Source organism: Genypterus blacodes, unplaced genomic scaffold, assembly GCF_046128005.1.
Source record: "Genypterus blacodes isolate CSIRO-AG114 ecotype Tasmania unplaced genomic scaffold, CSIRO-AGI_Gbla_v1 ptg000039l_1, whole genome shotgun sequence".
Taxonomy (NCBI): Eukaryota; Metazoa; Chordata; class Actinopteri; order Ophidiiformes; family Ophidiidae; genus Genypterus; species Genypterus blacodes.
The window spans coordinates 8,835,341-8,861,057 of record NW_027466852.1 but is presented as its reverse complement, the minus strand read 5'-3'; the positions used below and the strand labels follow the sequence as shown (position 1 = coordinate 8,861,057).

The following is a 25,717-nucleotide window of genomic DNA, read 5'->3' as shown; positions in this document are numbered from 1 at the left end:
CACAAGCTGCTGTATGTACATAGAGAGATACTTTAAAATAAAATAATATTAATATATGTATATATGTTGTGGTCTCACACAGTCAGTCTGAGTCAGATCAAGGAAACACCTGAACACCTTTTTACCACCTGCTGTACCAGGTGTGTGCGTGCCAAATTGCAAGAACAGTCTTAGTAAAAGGATGAGGTCTTGTATTTACCATAAGAAGACAAAGCTTTTATTGATCAAATGTGTGTGGAACCCTTTTTAGAAGCTTCTAATTTCTCTACATCGTTTGCGCCACTGAAGAACAGCCCAGTTCTGTAAATATTGAGTCATAATGACAAAGCGAAAATTAATATATCAAGTACTACAGCAGTTACAGTTTGTCAGTAACTTTGGAACCGGACATAGTACAAAGCAAGTATTTATGGCTAATCAATTTCAGTATTACACAAAAAACACAACAAAAATCACTGAGTTAAGTTTGGTAATGGGAGTGTGAGGTAAATACTGTACATTAAGTACGTTAAGTACTACATATTATGACATAGTAGTTGTATCGTATTTGCTGCTGTTTACTGTAAACCCGTCTCTCTCTCTCTCTCTCAGTCTATCTCAGGAGTCCAACAGGAAGTTACTCGCCAGTCCCAGGCGTTCCTGTCCTTTGAGCGAATGCCTGAGATCCAGCTCAGCCGACGGCGCTTAGACCATAGCAAACCCTGGCTCTGGTTTGCCACTGTCAAATCTCTGATTGGCAGGGGAGTGATGCTCGCTGTCATCCAAGGCCGCGTTGTGACCAATGCGCTCAACATCGCCAACGAGGACTGCATCAAAGTGGCTGCGGTCTTAAACAATGCTTTTTACCTGGAAGACCTCCATTTTACAATAGAGGGTCGAGATACCCACTACTTCATCAAGACCAGCCTGCCTGAGAATGACCTGAGCGCACTCCGCCTCACCTCAGGCCGCAAATCCCTGGAAAATGGTGTGAATGTCACAGTGTCCCAGTCCACCACAGTGATGAATGGTCGAACGCGCCGCTTTGCAGATGTGGAGCTACAGTACGGCGCACTAGCCCTCCACGTGCGCTACGGGACGACGCTAGATGAAGAGAAAGCGCGTATCTTGGAACACGCGAGGCAGAGGGCGCTGACAAGTGCTTGGGCTCGCGAACAGCAGCGGGTGAGAGATGGAGAAGAAGGAGTTCGACTGTGGACGGAGGGAGAGAAGAGGCAGCTGCTGAGCAGCGGGAAGGTTTTGGGTTACGACGGCTACTATGTGTTATCCATAGAGCAGTACCCTGAGCTGGCCGACAGTCCTAACAGCATGCAGTTCCTACGGCAGAGTGAGATAGGGAGGAGGTAACAGGGCATCAAATCCCATTTCTATCCTTTGGAACTGTCAAAGGCAGTTTGAACACAAAAGGTTTGTGGAAACGGAACTGACTGGAGCCACTGAAGAGACCAGATTCAATTTTGTTTAACTCTGAGGATGATTTATAGACTGATTAATCGTTAAACAATCATTTCGATATAATCGAGCACCCTAAACGTGACAATACTGTATTTGAATGAGCCCTGAAAAAGTTTCAGGCTCCTTTGACGGATGCCTTTTCTTTCAATCATTCATTCTTTCTTTCTGTCATCTGCCTTTGAACAACCTGCACGCATGCCCCTCCCTTTCTTTCTGGTAGGCGGGGTTTACCTGTGTGCTGTAAATTGTGATTACCTAGCATATCACAACTAGATGACGTCAAAGCATTTAGACAGTTCTGAACTGTCAGAACACTCAAAATACGATTTTTGTTTCTGGACCCCAAGCAGATGCTGCCGGTTTCGTATCTTTGTGGGTTCCGGTGTGACTCTTTGCTCTTGGTAACAGATCTCCGTCGGCCATGTCTATACGATCTTTGGTTTCTCCTTGGCTAAAACCATTGAATGGAACCATTGTGGAACTGTTGGACTCTGAAAGAGAGACAGGCACAAAAAAAGACTACAATTTGTACGAAGAAAGCAGATTTTCTGTTTTTTGCTTTGTTTTATATTTAAACTTGCAGTTGCTTCAGACAAAAAAGGGATATAAAAATGAATAAAAAAGTGTTTACATACTATTACCTATACCACTATTACTACTACTCCTACTACTACATCACCCCTCCACTGGAATGGACTGCGACCCGAATTAAACAAAACACCTTGTTTTCAGCCACACTAGCAGAAGGGGAAGCTACAGTATGTTGGTGTCCATTAAGGAATGTCTTCATTGGTGGGGAATGGATCATGAGCGTGAACCCTTAACATTCTCAAGATAATCATTTTGGTTCCCAGTCATTTAGATTCTTGACAAGAAATTGTAAAAAGTCATCATTGGATACATTTGCTGTAAGTCGCCATGGTTGCCCAAGAATGAATCCTAATGATTTTTAATGACCTCCTGGCATTTCTTGTAGCGCCACACTCAGGTCAGAATGTCAGCTTTGTACACAGATATTGCAAAATAAACAGGTTGCCATGGCATTTGCTTAGCAAATTTATGCATCATAGGAGGACCCCTTTCTTTATTTATACAATAATATGTCTCTTCCTCTGCTGCCACCCTGAGGCCAGACTGATCATTTTTGCCACTTTTTGCATCAAATTTTCATCCATCAAACAAGTTTGTTTTCTGGTGTATAATGACCATCAAAGCCACCATGTCACCAACAGTTTTAGTCCTGTTCTGACTGAACTATAACCTGTTGGGTCAATTCAGAAGCCACTATCCCCTGTGCTTTTACAAGACCTACTTTTGAAGTTCTATACAAGAACAAAGCAATCAAGAAGATTTCAGAACAGCTACATCTAAGGACGTCGTGTGACCTGGTGGCCAGAGCTCTCAATGATATTATGTGGATGTATTCTTTGTGGGTCAAGAGGGCCCACAAGTCCTTCACTTCTGCAAAATGTGACTCAGTCTGATAATGCATAGACCTTGTGCTTTTATTGGTCAAAGGTAGTAGTATTGCTTGCAGTAGAAACATGTTGTCATGGATTTGGGGGGGCAGGGTTGTTATGAGTAGTAACTAACTGTTGCTTCTTTCCTCGTTTTTGCTCGTTTCTTCTTATAAGGACAGTACATTGCCATCAGTGACTTTAATGAGTAACAGTAATAGATCAAAATCGATGTGGATGTTTCTCATTGATTGTGGGTCTCTGTACTCTTTTTAGAGGAGTTTTCTTTGTGTGTATGTGTGTGTTTCCAAGGGAATTCTGTGTGAAGGAAATCATTTTAAAGGAGAAGAACACGGAGTTCAGGAACAGAGGGAGTAACATGTCATATGCTATCAATCTTTTTTCAAAGACAGTTGAGATGAGTTGACAATGTTTTATGGATTTATCTTTTTCTTATTTTGAAGGTTGAGAAATTCCACTTATCAGTACATCAATATTAGTCTCAGAGAAAGTAATTTATGTACAGTGTTTCTACGGTAAAAAAATAAATAAAATCCTTGAAACTAATGTTTCTACTTTCTACTACTGTTTCACATACACATATTATTCTCTTTCCATCTCTAACATGTGAATAAACACTGAATCAGAGGGCTGAAAAACACGTCCGAGATATTGCGAGATGTTTAATATATAAACTACTATTAGGTGTGTGAGTTTTCGTCATAAAAAACTATAATCAATATTGTGTGTACAATGGACTCAAAGACGTATCCTATTCCTCTTTCCACCACTGCCACCCCATGGTAGAAAATAACCAGAAGATTACATTACATCAGGACATTTCAATGAAATAATACGATTCAGAGTGCTTTTCTTATCATTTTACAGAACGTTTTGAGTAAAGGACAGATACTGGATGGTTCTACAGCTGGAGTGGTAGATGTACAGTATGTGCGGGAGTTGCCAGTTGGCATCTTTTTGACTGCTAGGAGAGAATGCCAGAGAAAGAAGACAATTCCATAGACGAGTCATCATTTAACAGCGACAGTTATGATTGGGGTTCTTTAATGTACGATCCAAACAGTACCAGATTGCAAGCCAGCAAATATCCTCACTAGACCGGCCAAGGACTCGCTCCCACACCTGATGGACATGAATCCACAACAGGACTCTAAAAGGATCAAGTAGAGTCTAATAAGTACAACTCTTGTTTTATCCCTGATATCCAACAGGGAGTGGAGTTCATGAACCCATAGCAGAGAGCACCACGGCACGCCAGAATGGATGATGTGAGGCTTAAATTAAAAAAAAAACTGTTAATCATGAGAAGTGCGCATGTCGGTGAATGACCTCAGACATCTATATGACATTACATTACGATCATTTGGCAGACGCTTTTATCCAAAGCCACTTACATTACATTACCACCCTTAGCAGAGGGGGGAGCAATTGAGGGTTCGGTGCCTTGCTCAGGGGCACCTCGGCAGGGGCTCGAACCGGCGACCCTCCGGTTCCCAGCGGAAGCACTACCCACTACCCACTGAGCCACTGCCTTTCCCGATGACGATGAGGACATCTAAACATAGCACAGAAAGTATGGAGATTTGTGTTTGGTAGGTAACTGCATTTGTCCCAAGTTAGCCATTGTGGTTGTGTTGGTCACTCTGGCACGAACAGCATGCCCAAGCTGATCCCACAAATATTCAATGGGGTTGAGGACAGGACTGCACGCGACTCTATCCTCTCCACTCCTCCATGGGAGGGTAGAATTTGGTCCCACACTGTAGAGATATGGGATTGCCACTGGTTGCAGAATTTCATCTCGATATCTCTCTGCATTGAGATTGATTCCGATGATGACAAGCCTGGTTTTGCCGCCATACACCCTCACACAGCCTCCAGCAAAATTGGTGCTGCAATCAGCAAAGCATTCTCTGAGTCTTCTCCATACTTTGACCCTGCAATCCAAGTGCCGTAGGCAGAATCTGGACTCATCGCTGAATCCATCTCACAGCAGACTGTTACCAGACTGGTGACCAGCATGAAGAGGAGGTGCCAGGCTGTTGCGGCTGTGTATGGTTCTTCCACACGCTAATGAGGCTACTGTTTGTTAAATGAATAAATTGTTCAATTTCCAATATGTCTTGTTTCTTCAGACTTCAATCATCCAATCCACCCAACAACATCAAAAACAGTCAGCTGTTTGGCATCTTTTTAGAAAAGTCTGTAAAGGTGAGGTGAGCGGAGGTCCAATGTTTCACAAGGCCTGTTGTTAGACACAGGACTGGAGTAGGGTTGTGAGTGGTGCTGGGGAGCAGAGAGAAGGTACATGGATATTGTCTGTAACCATACAGAGGTGTGACCATGGACCCACAGGAGGGTTCTGAATCCTCCATAATGAGGAGGCCCTTAAAAAAGAGAGAGAGAGACACACACACACACACACAGAGAAGCACAGCAACAATAACAATAGTACAAGTGTAAATATGACTAATGATATTAATACTTATAGCAGGACAGGGTCTTCATCTCTACAGGACAGGCTTGCACAGCAACCTGTGGGACGGGAGAAGACAGAAAACACCGGGGAGAAGTAGAGTTGAATGCAGTGGAAATGCAATGACATGGGTATGCACAGATAGAGAGGAGAGGAGGAGAGAGGAGCTCAGTGCATCATGGGAAGTCCCCCAGCAGTCTAGGCCTAGAGCAGCATAACTAGGGGCTGTCCAAGGCAAGCCTGGCCGGCCCAAACCAAGTGGAGGATGACATCAGAACAAACACACACTCACACATACCAGTACACACACCCTACTTCGGCGAAGTGAACTCAAGGTCTGTTTCCTCGGGTGCAGAATAACGATCCTCATACCGACATTGTGGCAGGCTAGCAGAGATATGTGCTGAAACTCAATCTGACAGTGGAATAGGTTGCTGGATGCATTTATAGCTTGTGTGTGCACACCAGTAAATGTCAATAGCAAAGAATAGGTGGTGTTCAGCATGTGCGTCAGTAGAATGGGCGGCCGTGTGTGAGTGAGTGAGAGAGAGAGAGAGAGAGAGAGAGAGAGAGAGAGAGAGAGAGAGAGAGAGAGAGAGAGAAAGAGAGAGAGTATTATGTATCTTTGTTAGATAGTCAATTGGAAAAACAATAAAATATGTGTGACCATAGGCCCATAATATTCCTATGAATATTTTGCCACCAGAATGTCAAGCAATAGCTTCCAGATGGAATATTTGCACAATTGAATTGTAAAATCTGGCATTTTTGGCTTATTAAATGACATAGCACAAACAATGACAAAGAGAGGGAATAACCTCCAACAAAGGTCAGAATCCATAGTTTAAGGCCTCTGGCATGGAATGTACTGTATACTGATATGAATTCAATTCAATACAGCTTTATTTATCACTTTAACACACTATTGTTTGACAGCTCAAGGCCTCACACACCATGAAAAACACAATACATACATTACTACAATTCACAGAGCAATAACAAATATGCTACAAAACAACAAGGAAATAGTCGATTGAAATATAGGCAATAGCATACAATAAGGTATAAGTACATATATATGTAAGTATATTCCGCATGATAGCAGAAAAAGGAAAAGAACTGCATCACCTACAGTGTCAGGCAGAGAACAATAGGAGTATTAGCCAGTTTGGAGCTTTCCGTCATACTGAAGCTGTGAGGACAATGGAACTAAATTGCTTCATAATTTTAGTAGAATTGCACCGGGCTCTGTGTGACTCCAAGGACGAAACAGACCTTGTGAGAAGGCACTAGAAGGAGGAAAATCCTCCCATCCATCTATTCTCTATAGCCGCTTATCCTTTTTAATGGCAGGGGTGCTGCAGCCTATCCCAGCAGCCACTGGGCAAGAGGCGCACCCCAGAACTCGGCCTTTATTGTTATCTTCATGAAAATTCAAACAATTCCAACATTATTTGCAAGAGCTTTCGACAAAACATGTTCAAATCTGAGGGGCACTTGCACTTTGTCCTAATAATCACTTTCCACACAAAATAGACAGATCTAGTCCTGATGGGGCTCCAGATCGAAGCTCTGCAGTGGTATTTTAATGCCTCAGTGGTTGAGAGACCTGGTGTCTATGCCTTTTCCTTAATAACTTCACCTTAGATGTGGGCTTTACTGCTTATGTGTTTGTTTTGCTTGCGTTGCATTGCTGTGAGCTGATGCACGGCAGGTGTACTTGATTGTGCTCCCTCCTTAAGATAAGATAAGATAAGAAGAAAGTTAAGTTAAGTCTCCACAAACACTCTGTCCACAAGGCACTGTTATTGTTTTAGTTGCAATCCCGGCAGCATGAAATGCTTGGAAAAGCAAGTAAGATGCATAAATAATGTCTGCCTTCCACCCAATGTCCATTAGGTTGGTAAAGAATATTATCAGGGAAATCAAGCAGATTTTGCTAACATCCTAATATTCTGGTTTATACGGGGAAACCCCCTAAAGATACGTATGGGGATCCTGTAGGAGTGGTGATGCTATTTTCCAAACAAGCTGATTGATCGAGGGGCCATGCTTTATATTTACTGTATGCCCGACTGAGCTCCAACATAATGCTGCTCTGGACCAGACTAACTCGCTGTGTAGCACAAGATACTGTGTTAACAGAGTGCGATCAGAAGTGAAGGAGCTTTGTGACATTGAAAAATCGGAATTTAGCTTCAATTTAGTCGGCTAACACCTTAATCACGCTTCATAATACAGAACTCTGGTCAGTTAAATACAATGCAACACAGGAAAAGCTTCCGTATCCTCCTGCAGGTGTTAACACACAGTGGACGGGTCTGTTTCATTTAAACATTTCTTAACCAACATCGGTTTATGCAACATCCTCTGCCACAGTGCCAGTCAGCACATACAGAGGGTGAAACAGGGTGGAATCTAGAAATGCACTCGATGTGGTTTTCAAACAGGATATGGCTGTCATTAGGTCTACATTCTTCTTGGAAAATTTCCATTTCTGAAATGTCCCTGTCAAGGATGTTGAGTAGGTCTCTTTTAAGAGATTAAGAGAGAAGTCAAGAGACCCAATCAGATCTTTTCAAACTGTGATTGAACTACAACCTTATGGTTGGATGGTTTCCCCTGTTACCTGTCTGCATCTGCGCTCAGACCAGGTAGCTGCAGCCTGCTCATGGCTGTGGCTGGATATGTAACCTGGTCTCGCTTGAGTGCCGCTTGGCAGTTCTTAAAACCACACAGAGGTCAAAACAACATCCCTCTCTTTGGAGTGAGGCAGGGGAGGCAGTAGTCGAGTGGGTAGAGCTTCCGCTTAAGAACCGGAGGGTTGCCGGTTCGAGTCCCTGCCGAGGTGCCCCTGAGCAAGGCACCGAACCCTCAATTGCTCCCCCCTCTGCGAAGGGTGGTAATATAATGTAATGTAAGTCGCTTTGGATAAAAGCGTCTGCCAAATGATCGTAATGTAATGTAATGTAATGAGTGACATATTTCTGACAGAGACAGGAGCATGCATCCTAAACAGAGTAATCCAGCTGTGGTAGTGTCGTGCATGCTTTTGGTTAGCTAGCTAATATTGGCTGTGATGGTGCTAACGTGTGAGATGGGGTTGAGGTAGCCGATAGAGGTAAGTGCTTTGCTGCATTGCGTGTGGAGGGTACAAGGGCAGTAGCTGAGGGCTAAATTTGAGTCCTGCTGATGGAAATTCGCTAGTTGCTAAATCTGATGCAAAGCCTCTCTTCTCTCTGAGATTACTAGTTTTGTGCGTGGTCCCTGACAAAAATAACTGTAAAAAACAAAAACTTCACTTAAGTTAAACTAACATTTAGGATACTACGTTGTTCCAATCCATACACAAGTCAGAGCAGGTTATGCGTCAGAGTGTGTGAGTTTTCAGGAGTAGTGGGCCCCTGTGTTTGTACTTTTAATTGCTTTTCCTTGCCCTGTGTGTATAATCTGAGCCATTAGAGTTGGAAACCCCCCATACACTCAAAGACGGAGTGAAGTTGAGTGGCTGGTGCAGGCCACCAGCTTTGAGAGTCTTCCCCACTTCTGCCTTTTTACTAGCAGGTTGTCACAGATTGTGCATAACAAACGCCTGCCTAGTCCAGTGATGGAAGACAATTTCTGTCGTATCACTGGAACTTAGACAGTTTATCTTGGACAGAGGGAAGCAGGACTGTCAACTGATCACCAGGAAGTGGTACTTGTGTGGCAAGGGCATAGAATAGAATAGAATAGAATCATGAAATTTTGAAAATTATCAGATCAATAAATAATGTTTGTCAATAATAAATAACATAACTAATGTATGTTTTTTGAGCAACAGCAATGCTGAAATTGATCAAATGAATTTAATTTGACTTTTAATGAAATAAGATGAATATGGAAAATGATTGCAAGTAAAACAAAAAATGTAATGGTGGAAACGACTTGCCAATGTTTATTTTCTCAATTGCAACACTTGCTTCTTGAATATTAGGATTAAACGATGAACGGAAATTGATCAGATAAGAAATCTGGAGGATTTTCATTTAGAGCAGATATTTCTACACAGTGGCGCTGTATGAACAGAATTGATGTCAGAATCATCCCCAAAGAATTCATGTTTTTCCTTGCTTTCGGCAACTTTTTAATTTATTTAAAGTTTACACAGGAAAAGTAACATTACATATGTTGGTTGTGGTTTACTGCAGGTTCCTGTTCACATTACAATACAGCAGGTGTGTCCTTCCATGGGATAGTGTTCAGACGCTGGAAGTGGAATAAGTGCATTTGACATCAATCTATTAATGTGTTCCTTTCCTGTGTTGTTGTTGAGAAGTGAAGGAGCGAAGTTATTGTTTCGGATCTTAACGGCTAGAATTTTGGTGTACAGTAAAGTCCTGGCACAGTAATGGACCTTAGGAGCTCTATTGTAGAGTCTGCCTTGTGGACAAATTAGAAGACAATGGGTACTGTTGAAAGAATGATTGCATGTCTGTAAGAGTATATTGTCTGAACTTGCGAACTTGCGAATCTAATACAAAGGGCGGAATTGTAACAGGGTGAATTGTGAGGATCTGTTAAGTCTTCAGTGAATCAGGTTTTCAGTCAGAAGTTAAATAATGTGATTAGCTTCAGTACTAGTAGTTGAGTTTTTGTTTCACTACAACAGTTAGAAGAAATATCTACTGGAAAAAAAGTGCAAATCAGAATCAGTGTCAAGATTATGTGTCATACATGCAAGAGTTATTTAATAAAAGCACCTCTCATTCATAAAAGTTACTCCAGAAGCTGATCGCTTGTTTTCCTGTGAGGGCTTAGTAATGGTGAGTGTGCTACTACTACTGTCATATCTCATTTTGCAATGTCACCTTTCTTTTCCAGCAGCTTCTCTCTGGGAAACAGTGATTAAGATACCTGACGTGTTAAGGTTCATTTTAAGGAAATGTAAGCTTTACTCAATACTGCACGCTTGTCTTTGAAATGTGGTCATCATAGGCCTATTCTGTAGGATTGCTGGAGTGAGAAGATGCTGTGTCCTCTGTAAATGAGCCAGATTTAGTTTAGTTTTTTCACTTTTCCCCCTCAGATTCAGAGCACTTTTTACTTGCAGACTCCGTATACTATATTATTGGAATCATTTTCGTCCTTGGTCGGTGCAGATGACTATGGGGTGGTGATGGAAATCATAAGTACAGAATGATAAATCAAACACACCCTTCCATGCGCTGTATGTGTTTAGGAAGCAAATATTCTAAAAAGTAGCACAAACGCACAAAGATTGGGTTAAATTAGTTTTTCCGGACGTTACAACAGCCAGGGACTCGTAGAGTATCACGAGGTGACATCTGTCTCCGCTTGTCTCCCATCTGCTGTCTGTCTCGTGATGGCACTGTGTAGCTGCAGGTCCAAGCTGACGGTAGCTGAACACGCCGGCGGTGTACCGGCCATATAGGCTGACCGTCAGCCCTGAGGATTAGGGATCATCATCATCAATACTCGCGGCATTAACTCTGTATTGTTTACACATCTACTTTTAAACATTATTAACGGAGCCCAGAGACGTCAGGGGGCAGCGGAAAATTTCCACTGATCTGTGTTATAAACATCATTTCTGTATGCTACTAGTGTCACTCACACAGTGGACATGGCATCATATGAAGATACAGATGCTAGCAGTTCAGCGTACAAACACACATGGACCCAAGAAAGTGACACACCCCATACCCACTTCACTGACATTGGTGGCTGAGTGTGAATAGTCCTTGTGAGTAAAAGGACACAATTTCAGGAGGCAGATGTGAAAACACAATGTGGTATTAACTCCTTCAGACACAGTCTCAAGCTTTAAGAGTGGCACTTTATTTCTGCTCACTGGAATCTCTGTACTCTTGGCTGAATTCAAAATATTTTGCATAGAAAATAAAAAACACATTTGGGGAACTGTAGAAGAGAAGTTAAAAACAAACCCTGTAAACAACACAAATTCCATTCCAACTATGGAAACTTTCCAATTAAAAATAATGAGGGCGTTGAGAGTAGAGGGGTAAATTGGTCATTAAAAAAAGTTGTTGCCATCCAGGGAATACATTAAAAGTCTGTATGCACAGTGATCTTCATCCTGTGTGTAGCGATAAATGAAGACCAAGCCAATACTGGATTAACCTGAGCACTCGCAGCAGCTGACGCCCATCTGACAACTAAACTCCATTAAAACTTCTAATGTTGAGCTGTGGCTCCTTACAGGCCACCCTGAAGGAAAATCAACTGGGGCCAGCAGCTCCATTCCTCATACCCATTTTATGATTAATGTAACCGTGTTGATACATATTATTCATGGAAAACAGAAAAAATTGTTTTACAGAAGCTTTAACAGAGCTTTAAAAGTGTTGGAATCTTACAAAATAAGGTGTACCTAGGATATGGACCGTCCCTGGCTAAGTAGAGGTCAAATAAAGTGAACATAAAGGCAGCATCAAATTCTTCCCTCTATGCTCATCTGGAACCATCTAGGAACAAAGGAAAAATAAAATAAAATTCAAGGTTTTCCCTTGAGGAGATCTGATGTGCAGCACAAAAGGCTTAAGAATCAAACAGTCAAGACACTGAGGCATCCCTGTGCATTCCTGAGCCCACCGGGAGGTTTAAAAGAAAAGCAGCGTAAAACGACCTTCTACCACACAGGGCCCAGCATCAAATTAAACCATCTTCAATATACGATTAATCAAAATATCAAAAGGTGCCAAAGTCGGGATGTCCTTGGATTTTCCTTTGGACAAAGCAGGGGGCAAGAAGACGGACAGAGGAGACGCATCAAAGTCTCTTTCAATCTCATCACTCTTCCTCTGCCGCCGCCCCGCCTCATTCAGTGGCTCCCCAAGGTGATCCGTTTGCACTTTCACTCCTTTGCACTCTCCAGCTTCCCAGGTTGATTAATGGAATTAAAGTCAATGACAATCTTGGTCCTCTTGGGCTTGAACTCCCTGTCAAACAGAAGAAAACATTCACACGTGTCAAGGAGGCACAGGTAACAGGTGTCAAACTCGAGGCCCGCGGGTCCGTCACCTTATTTTATGTGGCACGCAAGAGCAAAACAAATGTCTATGCCGCTTTTAAGCATATTGTTGATTTTGTGACCCACGAAGTGAAGACGTCCAGCCATTAAAATGCAGCGTTGCCGTATCAGCGTCAGATCAGCGTTTAACGAAGGTAATCGATTTGCTCTCCCCAGCTGTCAACAGCCGTATCCAAATCGCTCTTTTACGTTCATTTCCACCTTGGTACTTTTCAGTAAATGCTGCGTGTTTGTTCTGGAAATGTCTTTGAACATTTTGCCTTTTACTTCTCTTATTTATTATAATTTCTCTCTAATTTCTCTCCATATGGCAAGCACACTATTATCAATTATTATTATTTCTCTCCTGCATTGTTGTTAGTGAGAGCAAATTATAACTGTCCAGGCAGAATTAAACTCTCTTAAGACTTTTTGGGAGTTATCCATGGATAGTGAGTCAGTTCAGTTCACATTTCTACACAGATGTGGACATGTATGTACATTTCAAATAATTTCTAGATCTTGACAAGTTGTTTTATATATATACCTTATTGTTATTATTGTTTACTGTTGAAATTGGACTTCTTTTACTTAAGAAATTTCAGCTTGTTCAAAATATGTTTTGTAAAAAAAAAGGTTAAATAAAAGTAAACATTTGCAACATGAACTTGTACCTCTTTACACTAAAACAAGGGAAAAGTTGGAGTTGTCCATTTATAGGTTATTATGCTATGATTTTACTCATTTGAAATGTATTGTTCAAATGTCCAAGCTCTAAAAGCACTAAAAGTTTCTACTTATAAACCCGACCAATAGCAACACAGAGGCAATTTAAGATTTAACAACCTTAAATAAATATTGTTGTATTTTATTGGAGGCTGGTTTGGTCATAAGGCCGTGTTTTGTCTTTTGCATGCAGCTGTTACAGATGTGTTACTGTTGATTTCAGTAAGGCCTTTGTGAACACTGGGTACCAGCAGGTTGCCAACTTGATACCTTTCAATGGTTTCAGCCATACTCACAGCAGGACAAGCAGTAGAAAAGGGATGTGGTGCACAGATTTCCACCAATTCTGCTGCTGAAAGGTAACTGAGCCCCTCTATAATGGGATTCATGTGGCTGCTGCCCACTACAGGTGTTAACTTTTCAGTGAGTATCGATTGACAAGGTGGTGAATCTACCAACTAAGAAAATCTTTCTCAATTTGCTCTTGCCTACAAAGTGTAATTCATACACTGCTTTGACCAGGACATTTCACAAAATGGACCTTCCAATAAAGGCCCCTGAAGGCAAAATGGACTATCACCGAAACAGAAAAAAAGGGCATGACAAAAACAGACAGAAAAGCATATGAAAAACGCTCAGTTAAGTAAACTTAACAAAACCCTAAAGAGTTCAGAACAGCCACATGGAGCTATGTTTGCTCAATCTGTCTGACACTTCACTTTGCCTCTGTGTGCCCTGCTGTCCCTGGACACATCATTAGTGGACATATTTATACTTCTTTAACAACACCCAAAATGGACCGCATGCACGCACACTGCACTACTGCCAACCAAAAACAAAGCAAGATCAATGCAAGATTCTGCAACAATACACTTTGTAACTAGGTCTGAACTCCAGGATACACAGTCCTACATCATACATTTCTACACTCTGTTCAAAATTCTAAAACATCACCAATGACATCAGCCCAATCACGCTGGCCAAGGAGGTGGAGTCGCAGCCATTTTCACCTCCAGCCTAATGATCAACCAATGACCTAAACTCAACTATAACTCATTTGAAAGGCTTGATCTTACTCGTTCACATCCATCCTGGAAAACTTTACAGCCTGTTCTATTAGTTATTGTGTATTGTCCTCCTGGCCCGTACACCACATTTCTATCTGGCTTCTCAAAGTTTATATCTCACTCCTGTGAACAGATAAAATAATAATCGTTGGTGACTTTAATATTCATGTGGACGTCAATAATGAGCCTTGGCACTGCTTTTATTTTATTACTGAACTCTATTGGCTTCTCTCACCCTCTGATCCACTCACTGCCATAACCACACCCTCCACCTTGTTCTGGCTTATGGCATCCATGTAGATCCCTTAATGGGTTTCAACATAACCCTATTTTATCAAACCCACGAACTAAAGCAAACTCGAAAGAAAATGGCGTTCCACAAAAGAGGAAGAATCACGCTCAATTTGGCAAGACAGCCTCAAAGTATATAGGAAGGCCCTCTGTAAGTCCAGAGCTGCCTACTCCTCGTCACCAATAGAAGAGAACAAAAACAGCCCAAAGCCTTCTTTTCAGCCCTTTAGCCAAGCTGACTAAGATCAATAACTCCATCGATCAATGTTCAGTATAGCCATAGATATCAGTAGTAATGTCATCATGAGATTTGTGATGATAAAATTACAACAATTAGAAACTAAATTCATCAACTGCCCTCAAGAGGTACCGATTTAACCTTAGAAACTGTAAAAGGTTTATTTATTATTTTATTTTTTTGGTATTTTTCGTCCAATTGACCTTACTGAACTATCTTCATCAATTTCCTTATCTAAATCATCAACCTCTCAGACCGAATCCCAATTAGGTTGCTCAAGGAAGTATTTCCTTCATTTAGCACTTCTTTACAAAATATGATCAATCTTTCTTTAGTAACAGGCTATGTACCACTGTCCTTTATGAAGCTCTAATTAAACATCTTATTAAAAAAAACCTACTCCAGGCATTCTGGCAGCCTACTATACATCTAATCCTCCCTTTCTCTTCAAGATCCCCGAAAAACCAGTCCCCAATCAGTTAAGTGAATTTCTACCGGACAATAGTTTATTGGAGGTTTTTTCAGTCTTAATTTAGCCCAAATGACTTCTCTCTGTGCTTGTCTCGTTAGATCTTAGTGCTGATCCTAGACACCATTGAACACCACATTGTATTACAGAGATTAGGACACCTAATTGGCATTAGAGCAACGGTAGAAAAACGTGTTCAAATCATATTTGTCAGATCGATTTCAGTTTGTTCATGTTGATAATGAATCTTCCATACACACGAAAGTTAAAAACGGTGTTGCCCCTGCTTTTTCTATCTCTCTCTCTCTCTCTAAACCCAACCGGTCGAGGCAGATGGCCGCCTACCTAGAGCCCGTTTCTATTTGAGGTTTTTTCACGTTAAAGGGGAGTTTTTACTTGCCGCTGTTGCCAATGCTTGCTCATGGGGGAATGTTGGGTTTCTTTAATTGCTCTGTATCTTAAGTGCCTCAAGATAACATCGGTTGTGATTTAGCACTATATGAATTGAACATCAATTTGACATTAGAACAGCCTAAAAGTGTAGCTTTACACTTTCTTAAACAAAATTGAAATAATACCAACATGATCTCTGGCAGACATATTGGTTGCTACAATCATTCTTGAGCCCAGTACTAGCTGTGCTTTCTCAAAGATAAAAGTCAGGGATGAGGACAGATCTGTGTCAAGCGGAAGCAGAATGTATAGTTTGGCGAACACTTTTTTGAATTTCCCAGGGCTGTGCTTAGTGGCAGGAGGATACTTCCAGGAAGTAGTCTGTGGGCTTTGTAGCTTGAACCTGCATACTACTCAGACATCACAAAGACACAGAAGCACCTGAGGACTGGAGTCATACACCACCAGTACAGACGGAGGTGTTGGAAATTTCAGGATGAAGACTGCTGGTTTAGCTTACAGTGCATTAAAGTTTGAAAAAACATCAGGAGCACTGACAGGACAAAGGATTACAGTGACCTTACCCATGGGCTGCGAGCAATATACTGTATGAACACTAACTTCAAAATCCTTAACATATTCTTTAATGCTTAACCTAATTTTCAAGAATTAAACAAGAGGAAGAAGAGACTGCAGAGCCCCATGCTCATTTTGGAGTAGTGGGAAAAGGAATTCACTGTGTGTGTGTGCGTGCGTGTGCGTGTGCGTGCGCGCGTGTGCGTGTGTGCGTGTGTGCGTGTGTGTGTGTGTGTGTGTGTGTGTGTGTGTGTGTGTACCCTGTCAGAGGCATAAGTGAATTTATATCTAGATAGTCGCCAGGATCAGCAGTGGGAAACATCTCTCAGCTTTATGACCCAAGCTGACCTTTAATTCCATCATCTGTGCTGCCTCTGGCATGGCCCACAGCACTTATCCTGCCCACAAGAATGTGTCATCAGCACAAGCCTCCCACTGTGGGGGATCTGACATATATCCTTTCAAAATCAGAAGAGCATTCGATCAGTGTGGCACCGCCGCATCGACCTCATTAGGTATCAGGTGACAGTCATGTATGTTTAAACTTTGATTAGATTCAAATGAAGGAAAACGTTATTTTTCCAAAGGTCATGTGTGTTTCCTCATTGCTCCCTTAACAAGTGTGGCTTTTGATGAGTAGGCTGCTGCTGTCCACCTTCCAGGTAAAGGTGCGCAGGCCCCAAGTCATGATTCAAAACAACCAGTGATTGGAGGCGGGAAGATGAGGCGGGTGAAGTTTCCAACTTGTGCTGAGTTTCTCATGACTATGTCCAGCTACACCAGGGGTGTCAAACTGAAATACTCAGTGGGCCAAAATAAAAAACTGGGACTCAGTCGCGGGCCAGACTCCATATCTCTAGAAAAATGGACTACAATTTAGTATGTCTTCCCTTCTCTCCAGATATATAATGATTAACTTTTTCATATGGAAACACACTTAAGTTTAGCTTAAACATTTAGTCTGGAACAAGCACAGCTTAATATTATAAACTAATGCAAAATAGATTTTCAAATAAGAGATACATCAGTGGCATTCGTTTCTTATTTTTATCTAAATAAATAAAAGACAATAATTATTATGCCTCTCTCTGTAACCTTTCAAGTTCATTTTCAATGGAAACCTTTTTTTCACAGAACAACAGAACAACCCAAATACAATAATAATTTCCCTCAATGAAAATCCAACAATTCCAATTCCAAAAACAACTTTTCTAGGTCAGACAAGACAAAAGTGCATAAAGAAAGGCTCAGTTTGCTAAACTCTGATTTACTCTGATGCACATAGTTATGTGCTGCCGAACATAGAGAGCATTTGAGCAGCTTGGGGATAGAGTTGGGGCATTGTGTCAGGGATGAAACAAGGAAACAGAGTCATACTTTGACTTGAGCGTGTCACTACACTGGAGTTCAATCAGCTCCATTTGGAAGTTGTTGATGCGCGTTCCACGTCAAATGCAAATGGATTACTAAGCACTCCAAACCTACAATTCTGGGCTTCAAAGTCGGCAAATCGGCGCGTAAACTTGGCGCTAAGTACGTAGAGTTTTTCAGCAAACTGTGCACTTGGCAACACGGAGGTAGAGATCTGCTCTTACATGGTTTAGCGGCACTGAAACTGGCCCGAGTTTCCTTGCAGTTTTCCTTGCAGCGTCCTACTGTCATGTACGTAATGACACGGGCACGCCCTTGAAGCTGCCGGTTGAGCACATCGAGATGGCTTGTGATGTCACAGAGCGTTCTGGGATATGTAGTATTAGCGCAGCAGGCGCTATATACCCACGGGCCTGAGTTTGACACCCCTGAGCTACACAAAGTGCATTTTCATGAATAGTTGTGACAATCCGATCACAATGGCAGCCAGACCTCCATCCATACTGTACTGTATAGTAGCTGTAAATTCAGGCTACAGAAACACAGCCCTAATCCTAATTCTTTGTGTATCTCTGCTTCACCAATCACAATGTGGCTTCTTCATGAATATTCATGACCTTGTGCTTGGTTCACCTATCAGATAAAAAGTTGCATACATGCATATGAAGCCATTAACAATCCTGTCTATCTCCACACTGACGCTGGGTGAGGCTGTCTGAGCTGCAGGCAGACGGGGGGAACTGTTAGCATGTTAGGAGCACATTAAGCTAATAGAGTAAGTCAAGTATCATCAGTCAAGTAAAGAAAAGTAGTCTCATGTGTTAGTATAGGCTTGTATGTGACAAATTGTAGATACCAATTTAGTTATATGACTGATTTTATAATACACAGTTCTCTTGACTGATGAAAAGAGAAACAAAAGAAATTTGATCATATTTAGTGAGGCCATGATTCTACAGCTACAGATAAGTGGGTTACCTACTTGTATGCTATGCCTGCCATGCTGAGCAGCTTTCTGGAAGCCGTCATCCCTGGAGTGTCATGGTACTTATCCGACATGTAGACCACTTCCTTAATCCCTGGACAGAGGGAAGGAGGAATGATGAAAGGTTACAGAAGATAAATACACTAAATATTCAAGATCTACAAGCAGTTAAAAATTGTTCTTCAGCTTAGTAAAACAAAACTTTTGTACTTGGGTACCAACATAAACAAGTACTCAAGTACTCAAATTGTTTTTCCAAGACAAAAATGAAATAAAACTAACAAAGTCTCTTATTCAGTGTTTATATGTATTTTTATGTGTGTCAGTTCATCAAATTTACTATAAAAATTCCCTAAGCATGCAGCAATCAGTGAGCAACATCTGTGTAGATTTTTTGAAAAATTCTGACAATATCATGTCCTTGCTGGACACAATTACGCAACTAGTAAGTCAAAGGGAAATGTTGGATACAAAAATGTTGTGAAAATGCAGTAGAGTTGCTCATAAAGAGACCGTCCCTGCAGACACACACCTACAGAAAGGAACCCAAACCATGACAACACAAACACACTTCAAGCACAAAGGCAGTTGTTGTAGATGTTGGTACATGTGTAAGGAAAACACACTCTCTTAAGATAAGATAAGATAAGATGAAAGTTTATTATCCCCGAAGGAAATTACTGATTTTATTTACTGAAATGATTTAGATCATGTCTGTCTGACGCCGACTCTGCAGGCTATTGTTGAGACTGAGAACTGGGGTGGCCGAACATGAGGGACTGGCAGTGGACCTGAACATTTCCTGGCTGCTTTTTAAATCCCAGTTATTTAATTTAAAATATGGCCTGCTGTCAGACATTTAAATCCAGTGTTAGTGCCTGACAAACATGCCACATTTCCCACAGCCCTCTTCACTGTGTCTCGTTTCTCCAGTCGCTGCTGTTTTCCTATTAGGAATGCACTTTCTGTTCATAATAATGCTTCACATTTACCTCTGTTGGGAGGTCATGCAAAACAATGTAAAAAATAACGTGCTCCTCCTTTACAAATTGATAAACTGTTTCAATTAATCACACCTACAGTTGGCTGTACGAGTCTTCATCATAATCTCCACCAATGCACCGATGTGAATACACTGGGTGCTCGTGGGGGGTCTGTACAAACAGCCCCCAATTTTTCAGGATTTATCTGATTATTTTTGAGCAAAGAGCAAAAAAGCAATGGTGATACACTGGTGAAAATTGTGGAGAAAAAGCTGTGGCTGGTGGAACAATATAAAGCCTGGGAGGAAACCTGAATTTATATTAAGCAGAGTAAGTACTCAGGGTTTTATATTGTTGCACTGGAGTGTAACAGTGTGTCTGTGTGTGCACTTCTCACACCCACCTGCCTGGATTATCAGCTTGGCACATTCATTGCAGGGGAACAGGGCCACGTACATCGTACAGCCCTTCACATCAGCACTGTTTTTGTTCATGATGGCATTCAGCTCTGCATGGCACACTGTGGGACAGAGAGATTAGCCAGCCCAGAGTCAATACAAAACCACTAACGCAACACAATCATGGCAATCCACACAACCTTGGCTGTGTTAATGTTCCCATTCAATACTCAATACTTTCCCTTCAAACTCAGACATTTTGTGTGTGACCTGTGCACCTCAAACACGTTCACTCACACTACACTAGCTGCATTACAAGTAAAAGTTAGACACTCAAAAGTATATTTATGCAAGCACTACTAAGTATTAATAGTGAAATATATCTATACAAGTATGACATGCAACAATTTTCCTTACTAAGAACGACGCTGGTGTTAGTGTTGAATGTTTAAGCCACTACTATTATTATAATTGTATACATATCTACAAAGATTTCTGTGCAATATTTGGGCATTGATCATTTTGTAGCATCTAGCTCTCAGTTAAGGATATACATATCTGAAATAAACACGTAGATTAACTATGTTTATTAGTTCCTGGATAATGAACAATAATGCAGTAAATCAGTTGGGGTCAATCAAGGGGCCCAGTACTCTCAGAACAAAGAGGATGAGAGAGGAAAAGAGGATGTGCCCACAACGCACGATGACATCCCACAATGAAGCAAACAAGGGAGTTTTTACAGTGTATGAAGGTGCAGCTCTGTTGCTGCTCTGAGGAAGGAACCTTGAGGAAGAGGAGCACCTACTTAATGATTATAAGGCTTTTTGGTGCTTGCAGGTGAGTTGGAGTTTTGCACACTCCTCTACACCGGACTAAAATCCCTAAAACCATACTTCAGAAAGTAGCACAAAATGAAAATAGTCAAGCAAGTAAGCGTAGTATACAGTACATCTACACCACCAGGTATAAGTGACATAATGTCACTATTACTGCACTAAATACCAACATCATTTTCAAACAAAGCAGCAAGAGACAATTAGCAGGGTCCAAACACGTGTGACAAGGTGACCACAGACTAACATGGGTGTGGTGAGCATTACAGTCAAAGTTATGCAGGAAACAAATCATTCCGATTACACAATGGACATTTAGAAGTTAATGAGAACATGTTGCTGAGGTAATTATAGTTGCGTCTTGGTTGAACGAGGATTGAGGGAAAATTATAGACGAAAAAAATAAGACTGGCTGATAGCAAATCTACTCTTCAAGTAAAACCCACAGAGAAAGTTGTCTTCAGGTAACTTAATTACTTCTTAGTCTTAACTGGTTGCTATGACAACTTCCAATCAGGAATTTGACCCCTTCACATCACTGAAACTGCACTTATTTAAGTTGGAAATGAGATTTGTCTGGCACTGACTCAACACTGGGGTTATTGGATCCACAATGTTTACGACTCCACAACTTTAGAAAAGTGCGTTGGACTTTCCAGCACAGGAGCTTTTGTTTCCATTGGCAACTACTGTCTGTATCCAGGCCTCTAATGTGACGTGTAGAGTCAACCAAGGTTCAACTTTATTCAACCTCTAAATGCTCTCACTAGGCCAAACAATGCTAGATAACAATACTGTTTACCATAGTCATGTGGACGACACTCAATCTATACAGCTTTGTGCGATGACTAACGTCCAATAGATTTGCAGTGCCACTGCATTGAACAAGTCCATGAATGGAACAAAACTGAGAATTATCTTGGGCACCAAAGAAGAAAGGCTAAACATGCGCTCATGCCTCAACACTCTCTTTGAAAATCAAAACCCAAGCCGGAGATCTTGGCGTTCTTATGGATTCAGATCTAAATTCAACAGCCACATCAAATCAATAAAAAACAAATCAGCCTATCATCTTAAAAGCTGCTCCCCATCCTGGAGGGTCTTCTAGCGTGTGGATCCACAGGGTGCCCCGAGTCCCATCAGCCATTCCAGCATACTTCCCACCCCCACCCCCTCTTTCAGGTCTCATGTTATTCATCTTTTTCTGTATTATTGTATTTTTTCCCCACCTGTAGTTCCTCTTACGCACTCGGCCGAGGACAGGGGATCTCTTTGAAATGCCTCCGCCAAGGTTTCTCACTTTTATATATGAAGGTTGTGGGGAGTTCTCCCTTGTCTTCCTACAGAGCTCTGGGCTGGGTCAAGAACCGTCTGATGTTGGCCTGGAAAGCCCTTTGTGATATTGTGTGTGAAATTGGGCTATACAAATAAATTGACTTTACCTAAAGGCATGGACAGGTTTTTCTAAGTCTTGTTTGGACATGAATCCTATTAGTCTTGCTATGTTTTTATTACTAGTTGGTAAGACTATGGTAATGGTCTCCTTTCAGGTCGCAACAAAAAAAGCTCTTAAGCAGCTACAGCTTGTTTGGAATGATACTGGTGGAGTTCTAAAAAACATTGCAAAACACATTACACCAATTCTCAAATCCCTGCATTGGCTCCCTGTGTGACTAAACTAAACCATAACCGTTTATGGCAAAAATACATTACAGACATGAACACATTACAATATGAACCTTCTAGAGCCCCCAGGTCATCAGGGCCCCAGCTGTTAACTGCCCTCCGAGAAAAGAATCATGGAGAAGCATTTAGCTAGCATGCAACAAATAGCTGCAATAAACTTCCAGAAGATTTGCTAGTGTGTGTGTGTGTGTGTGTGTGTGTGTGTGTGTGTGTGTGTGTGTGTGTGTGTGTGTGTGTGTGTGTGTGTGTGTGTGTGTGTGTGTGTGTGTGTGTGTGTGTGTGTTTCATGCTGAAAGCTGTACACTTCTCTACTTCATTCTTTATCCTCCATCTCCACCTACAGGACTACATGTGGTACTGCTGTTATTTTAACATTGACCAATCCAGTGTTTGGACAGCCTGTACATAATAGCCTTGCTGCTAAAAAAGGACAAATAATTTAAGTGTCTTCATTGATTAGCAATGCCATCATGTGGATAGGTTTGATGTGTTTGTTCAATTCCATTTTGACTTCATGTATTACACACTGACTGGAGCAGAAGCCAATCCCAGTTTTTGTGGATTCTCATGACCAAAACAAAGAGTGAATTTAAAGGACATTGTTAAAGTGTTTAAACTGTGTATGTGGAACAACAAAAAAGTCATCTCACCATAAGGATATTTAGTGTCCAGCTGGTTGTCAGCCGAACGGGCCCATGGTAGGTCGTCGTCATCACAACCATTAGGCATACCATTATACCCAATGCCGACAATCTTATTCTCCTGGTTCACTATACAAGCCCCCACCTATAGAGAGGGGGGTATAAAAACATTAACATAACAATAACAATAAAACAAACAATAAGCCTGTGTGTGTGAATTGCCACAAATGTATAGAATCTTATGTCTGGATTAAGGTGCACAAACTTCATAACCATGAAACACTGAAAAGTGGTCAGAGGAAAACGTCTCATTTAAAATTTTGTGATTCAAATATTTGCCTATAAGAAATATCATTTAGGCCAAGCCTTTACCATTTAGTGTTGGAATATTAATTTGTGTTTGCAACAAAATACAAAATTATTCTGTCATTGTTTGTGGAGAAAATACCTGACTGTCTGAGACACTGTGAGCTGAGGGGATATACAGTATCACTGAGTTTAATGTCATTTGAAGGCGAGTCTGTCCTCACTGACATGCTGTTACCTGGAGTTTCTCCTGGCAGCCAGGCATAGCCCATGTAATGCTGCTGCTCCTTGGGCATGTTGAAAACTGCATTGCATTATTTTATGATTACAGTTTGGAACAGTTTTGGTGGCCAAATGTTCAAATACTCGTTTGGAAAAATGAACCAACACTTAATGTTGCCCATTTACTGCCATCTTTGGGATCCTGAGATGACTTGATCTTTCAAACACTGCACTAAAATAAATGATCAATTTTATATCCCTACTTGCCAGACATCATCTACTCTCACAGTGGAAACTTGAATGTGGCAGAACAATTCCTGTTTCTTAAAATTGAGAATTTTAAATGTTAAATGAGAAGACCCACTGATAAGTTCTTTCACAAATTGCAACCTTTTATGTCTTACTTTATAGGTCTGCATGTTTTGACACTAAACTGAGTTTTTCTCTTCTACTTTGTTTCCTTTTTTACCCATGATCATGTGTACAGCTACATGTTACTCATTATCATTTTACCCTATATGTATAACAAATATTCTCAAACCATATGCTCATTGTTATGTCATCAGATGCTGTCCTCAAGAAAAATATATTATATATAATATTAAGCAAACTATTTTAAAAAGCTTTTCATTTCATTATGGCCCAAATACCTAGTGTTACACACATAAACGCACACACTACCCCACACACCTGTGAGCTTGGGTCCTTGCTTCTCTGCGCTGACAGAAAGGCCACAGCCATGAAGTACTCAGGCCACTCCAGGTAATCATTTCGCTTCTTTGTTGTGACCCTGCACAGAGACAGAGGGAGACAGAGAGAAGGTTCATGTCAGTAATGTTTGAGTCCATTAGTAGGCCTTCCTTTGACTGAACTCACAGCTCATTTCTGTGCAGTCCTCTGGTTACAGTCCAATCCAAGTTGTATTTCCAGATGAGAAGAAATGCATAAGATTTGTAATGATTTGCAACAAGTTGACCATAAGTACAGCCACTTCACAACAACACAGAGGACAGTTTTGTGTTGTTATCTAAAGAAGCTGACTTTCCTTAGTCTCAGCAGGAGGGTGGGCTCTAATTCACCTCAATCTCCGTTTAGCATGTTTATGCAAAAGCTTCACTAAGAAATGCTCTCAGTGGATTTCTGCGTAGCCCTCTATTGGTAGCTTGCAAAACAGGTTCTTGATCTTAAAAGTGAACCTACTGCATTCACCAATCAAAGAAAATAATTGCCTCAAGGGCTTCGCACAAAGAACAACAAAGCCTCAAACACAACGTGCCGAACAATGCAAGGGTGTGTCTGCCTTCCTGGAATGGGAGCAGTATGATTATGTGAGACACCACACACCTTCTGTAGCTGGTGCTTATTTCCAAGAAATGACATATCTTGGCTATATTGTGATCACAAGTGTTATTGATTAACTAATAGACTAACGCTTATCCTTTCACAATGAGATCTTGGGCACAGATACACACAGCTTATAATCACTTGGCGAAAACGCAAAAACAGACATCGTTCAAGGTGAAAACTGTGTGCTCAGTGACGATGGAAGACGCAGCAAAGGGCAGATACAAGACAATTTCGACAATGTGTCAGGAGCTCCGAGCTAAATCTACATTTCAAACTTGCCCGTTAACGTGAACAGTCTTCGGCGTGACATCTTGGTCTTCCATCTGACAAAACGAAGCTCAGTTCCTAGATGGTGAGGTGAAGGTTTGTCTCTAGTGACACTGGCCGCAGCTGTACCACAACACTGAAATGCTAGAGTGCCTGAGCCACGTTTCAAGCGGAAACGTCACTCTCCCGCGCTCTTTTCAAGGACTTCCGGAGTAACTTCCGTTTTTTAATCTTTCAGAATAACAGCACATGGTGGAAATTGTACAACAAACGGAACTCTCTATAAACGCATTATCCTGATAGGAGAAAGAAGATATGATCGTTCAAGCTAAATGTACACAGAAGACGTCATTACAGGTTATCCAGACAGGGATCACAATCCCCTTTAGATCGTTGAGTACAGCATACAATATTCAAAGATTTAAAAAAAAAAAGTGTGGCAAGGGAGGCAGCAGTTTTAAACCTTAATCCAG

The 25,717-nt window shown here is 41.3% G+C and overlaps 2 protein-coding genes across 3 annotated transcripts in view; one reads left to right on the top strand and one right to left on the bottom strand.

Annotated features, from left to right (window-relative positions):
• LOC142996739 (teneurin-3-like) overlaps positions 1–2,038 on the top strand; it is a 187,811-nt gene extending 185,773 nt beyond the window's left edge. Inside the window, exon 50 of the mRNA XM_076147792.1 lies at positions 592–2,038. Coding sequence (XP_076003907.1) covers positions 592–1,347 — 756 coding nt within the window. The 3' untranslated portion in view covers positions 1,348–2,038. The remainder of the gene's footprint in view (positions 1–591) is intronic.
• Positions 2,039–11,877: 9,839 nt separating this feature from the next.
• dctd (dCMP deaminase) lies at positions 11,878–25,434 on the bottom strand. 2 transcript variants are annotated; one of them, XM_076148210.1, is made up of 6 exons: positions 25,253–25,434; positions 24,321–24,407; positions 23,112–23,247; positions 19,945–20,061; positions 18,556–18,652; positions 11,878–12,371 (listed from the first exon to the last, which is right to left on the bottom strand). In XM_076148210.1, the coding sequence occupies exons 1-6, from the start codon at positions 25,298–25,300 to the stop codon at positions 12,287–12,289; spliced, it is 570 nt and encodes a 189-aa protein (XP_076004325.1). In that variant the 5' UTR covers positions 25,301–25,434; the 3' UTR covers positions 11,878–12,286. The 2 variants fall into 2 exon arrangements, with proteins under 2 accessions (XP_076004325.1, XP_076004323.1); XM_076148208.1 differs by having other exon boundaries at positions 24,321–24,420; positions 25,257–25,434.
• Positions 25,435–25,717: the final 283 nt, after the last annotated feature.

What these genes read in the sequence shown, in the direction of transcription:
- dctd (XM_076148208.1), bottom strand. Translation starts at nt 25,300, where the DNA reads ATGGAAGACCAAGATGTCACGCCGAAGACTGTTCACGTTAACGG. An exon ending in GCAAGGACCCAAGCTCACAG is followed by an intron (nt 23,248 to 24,320) that starts GTGTGTGGGGTA and finishes CCCTCTCTATAG; the next exon opens with GTGGGGGCTTGTATAGTGAA. An exon ending in ATGGCAGGCATAGCATACAA is followed by an intron (nt 12,372 to 18,555) that starts GTAGGTAACCCA and finishes TCTGTTTGACAG; the next exon opens with GGAGTTCAAGCCCAAGAGGA.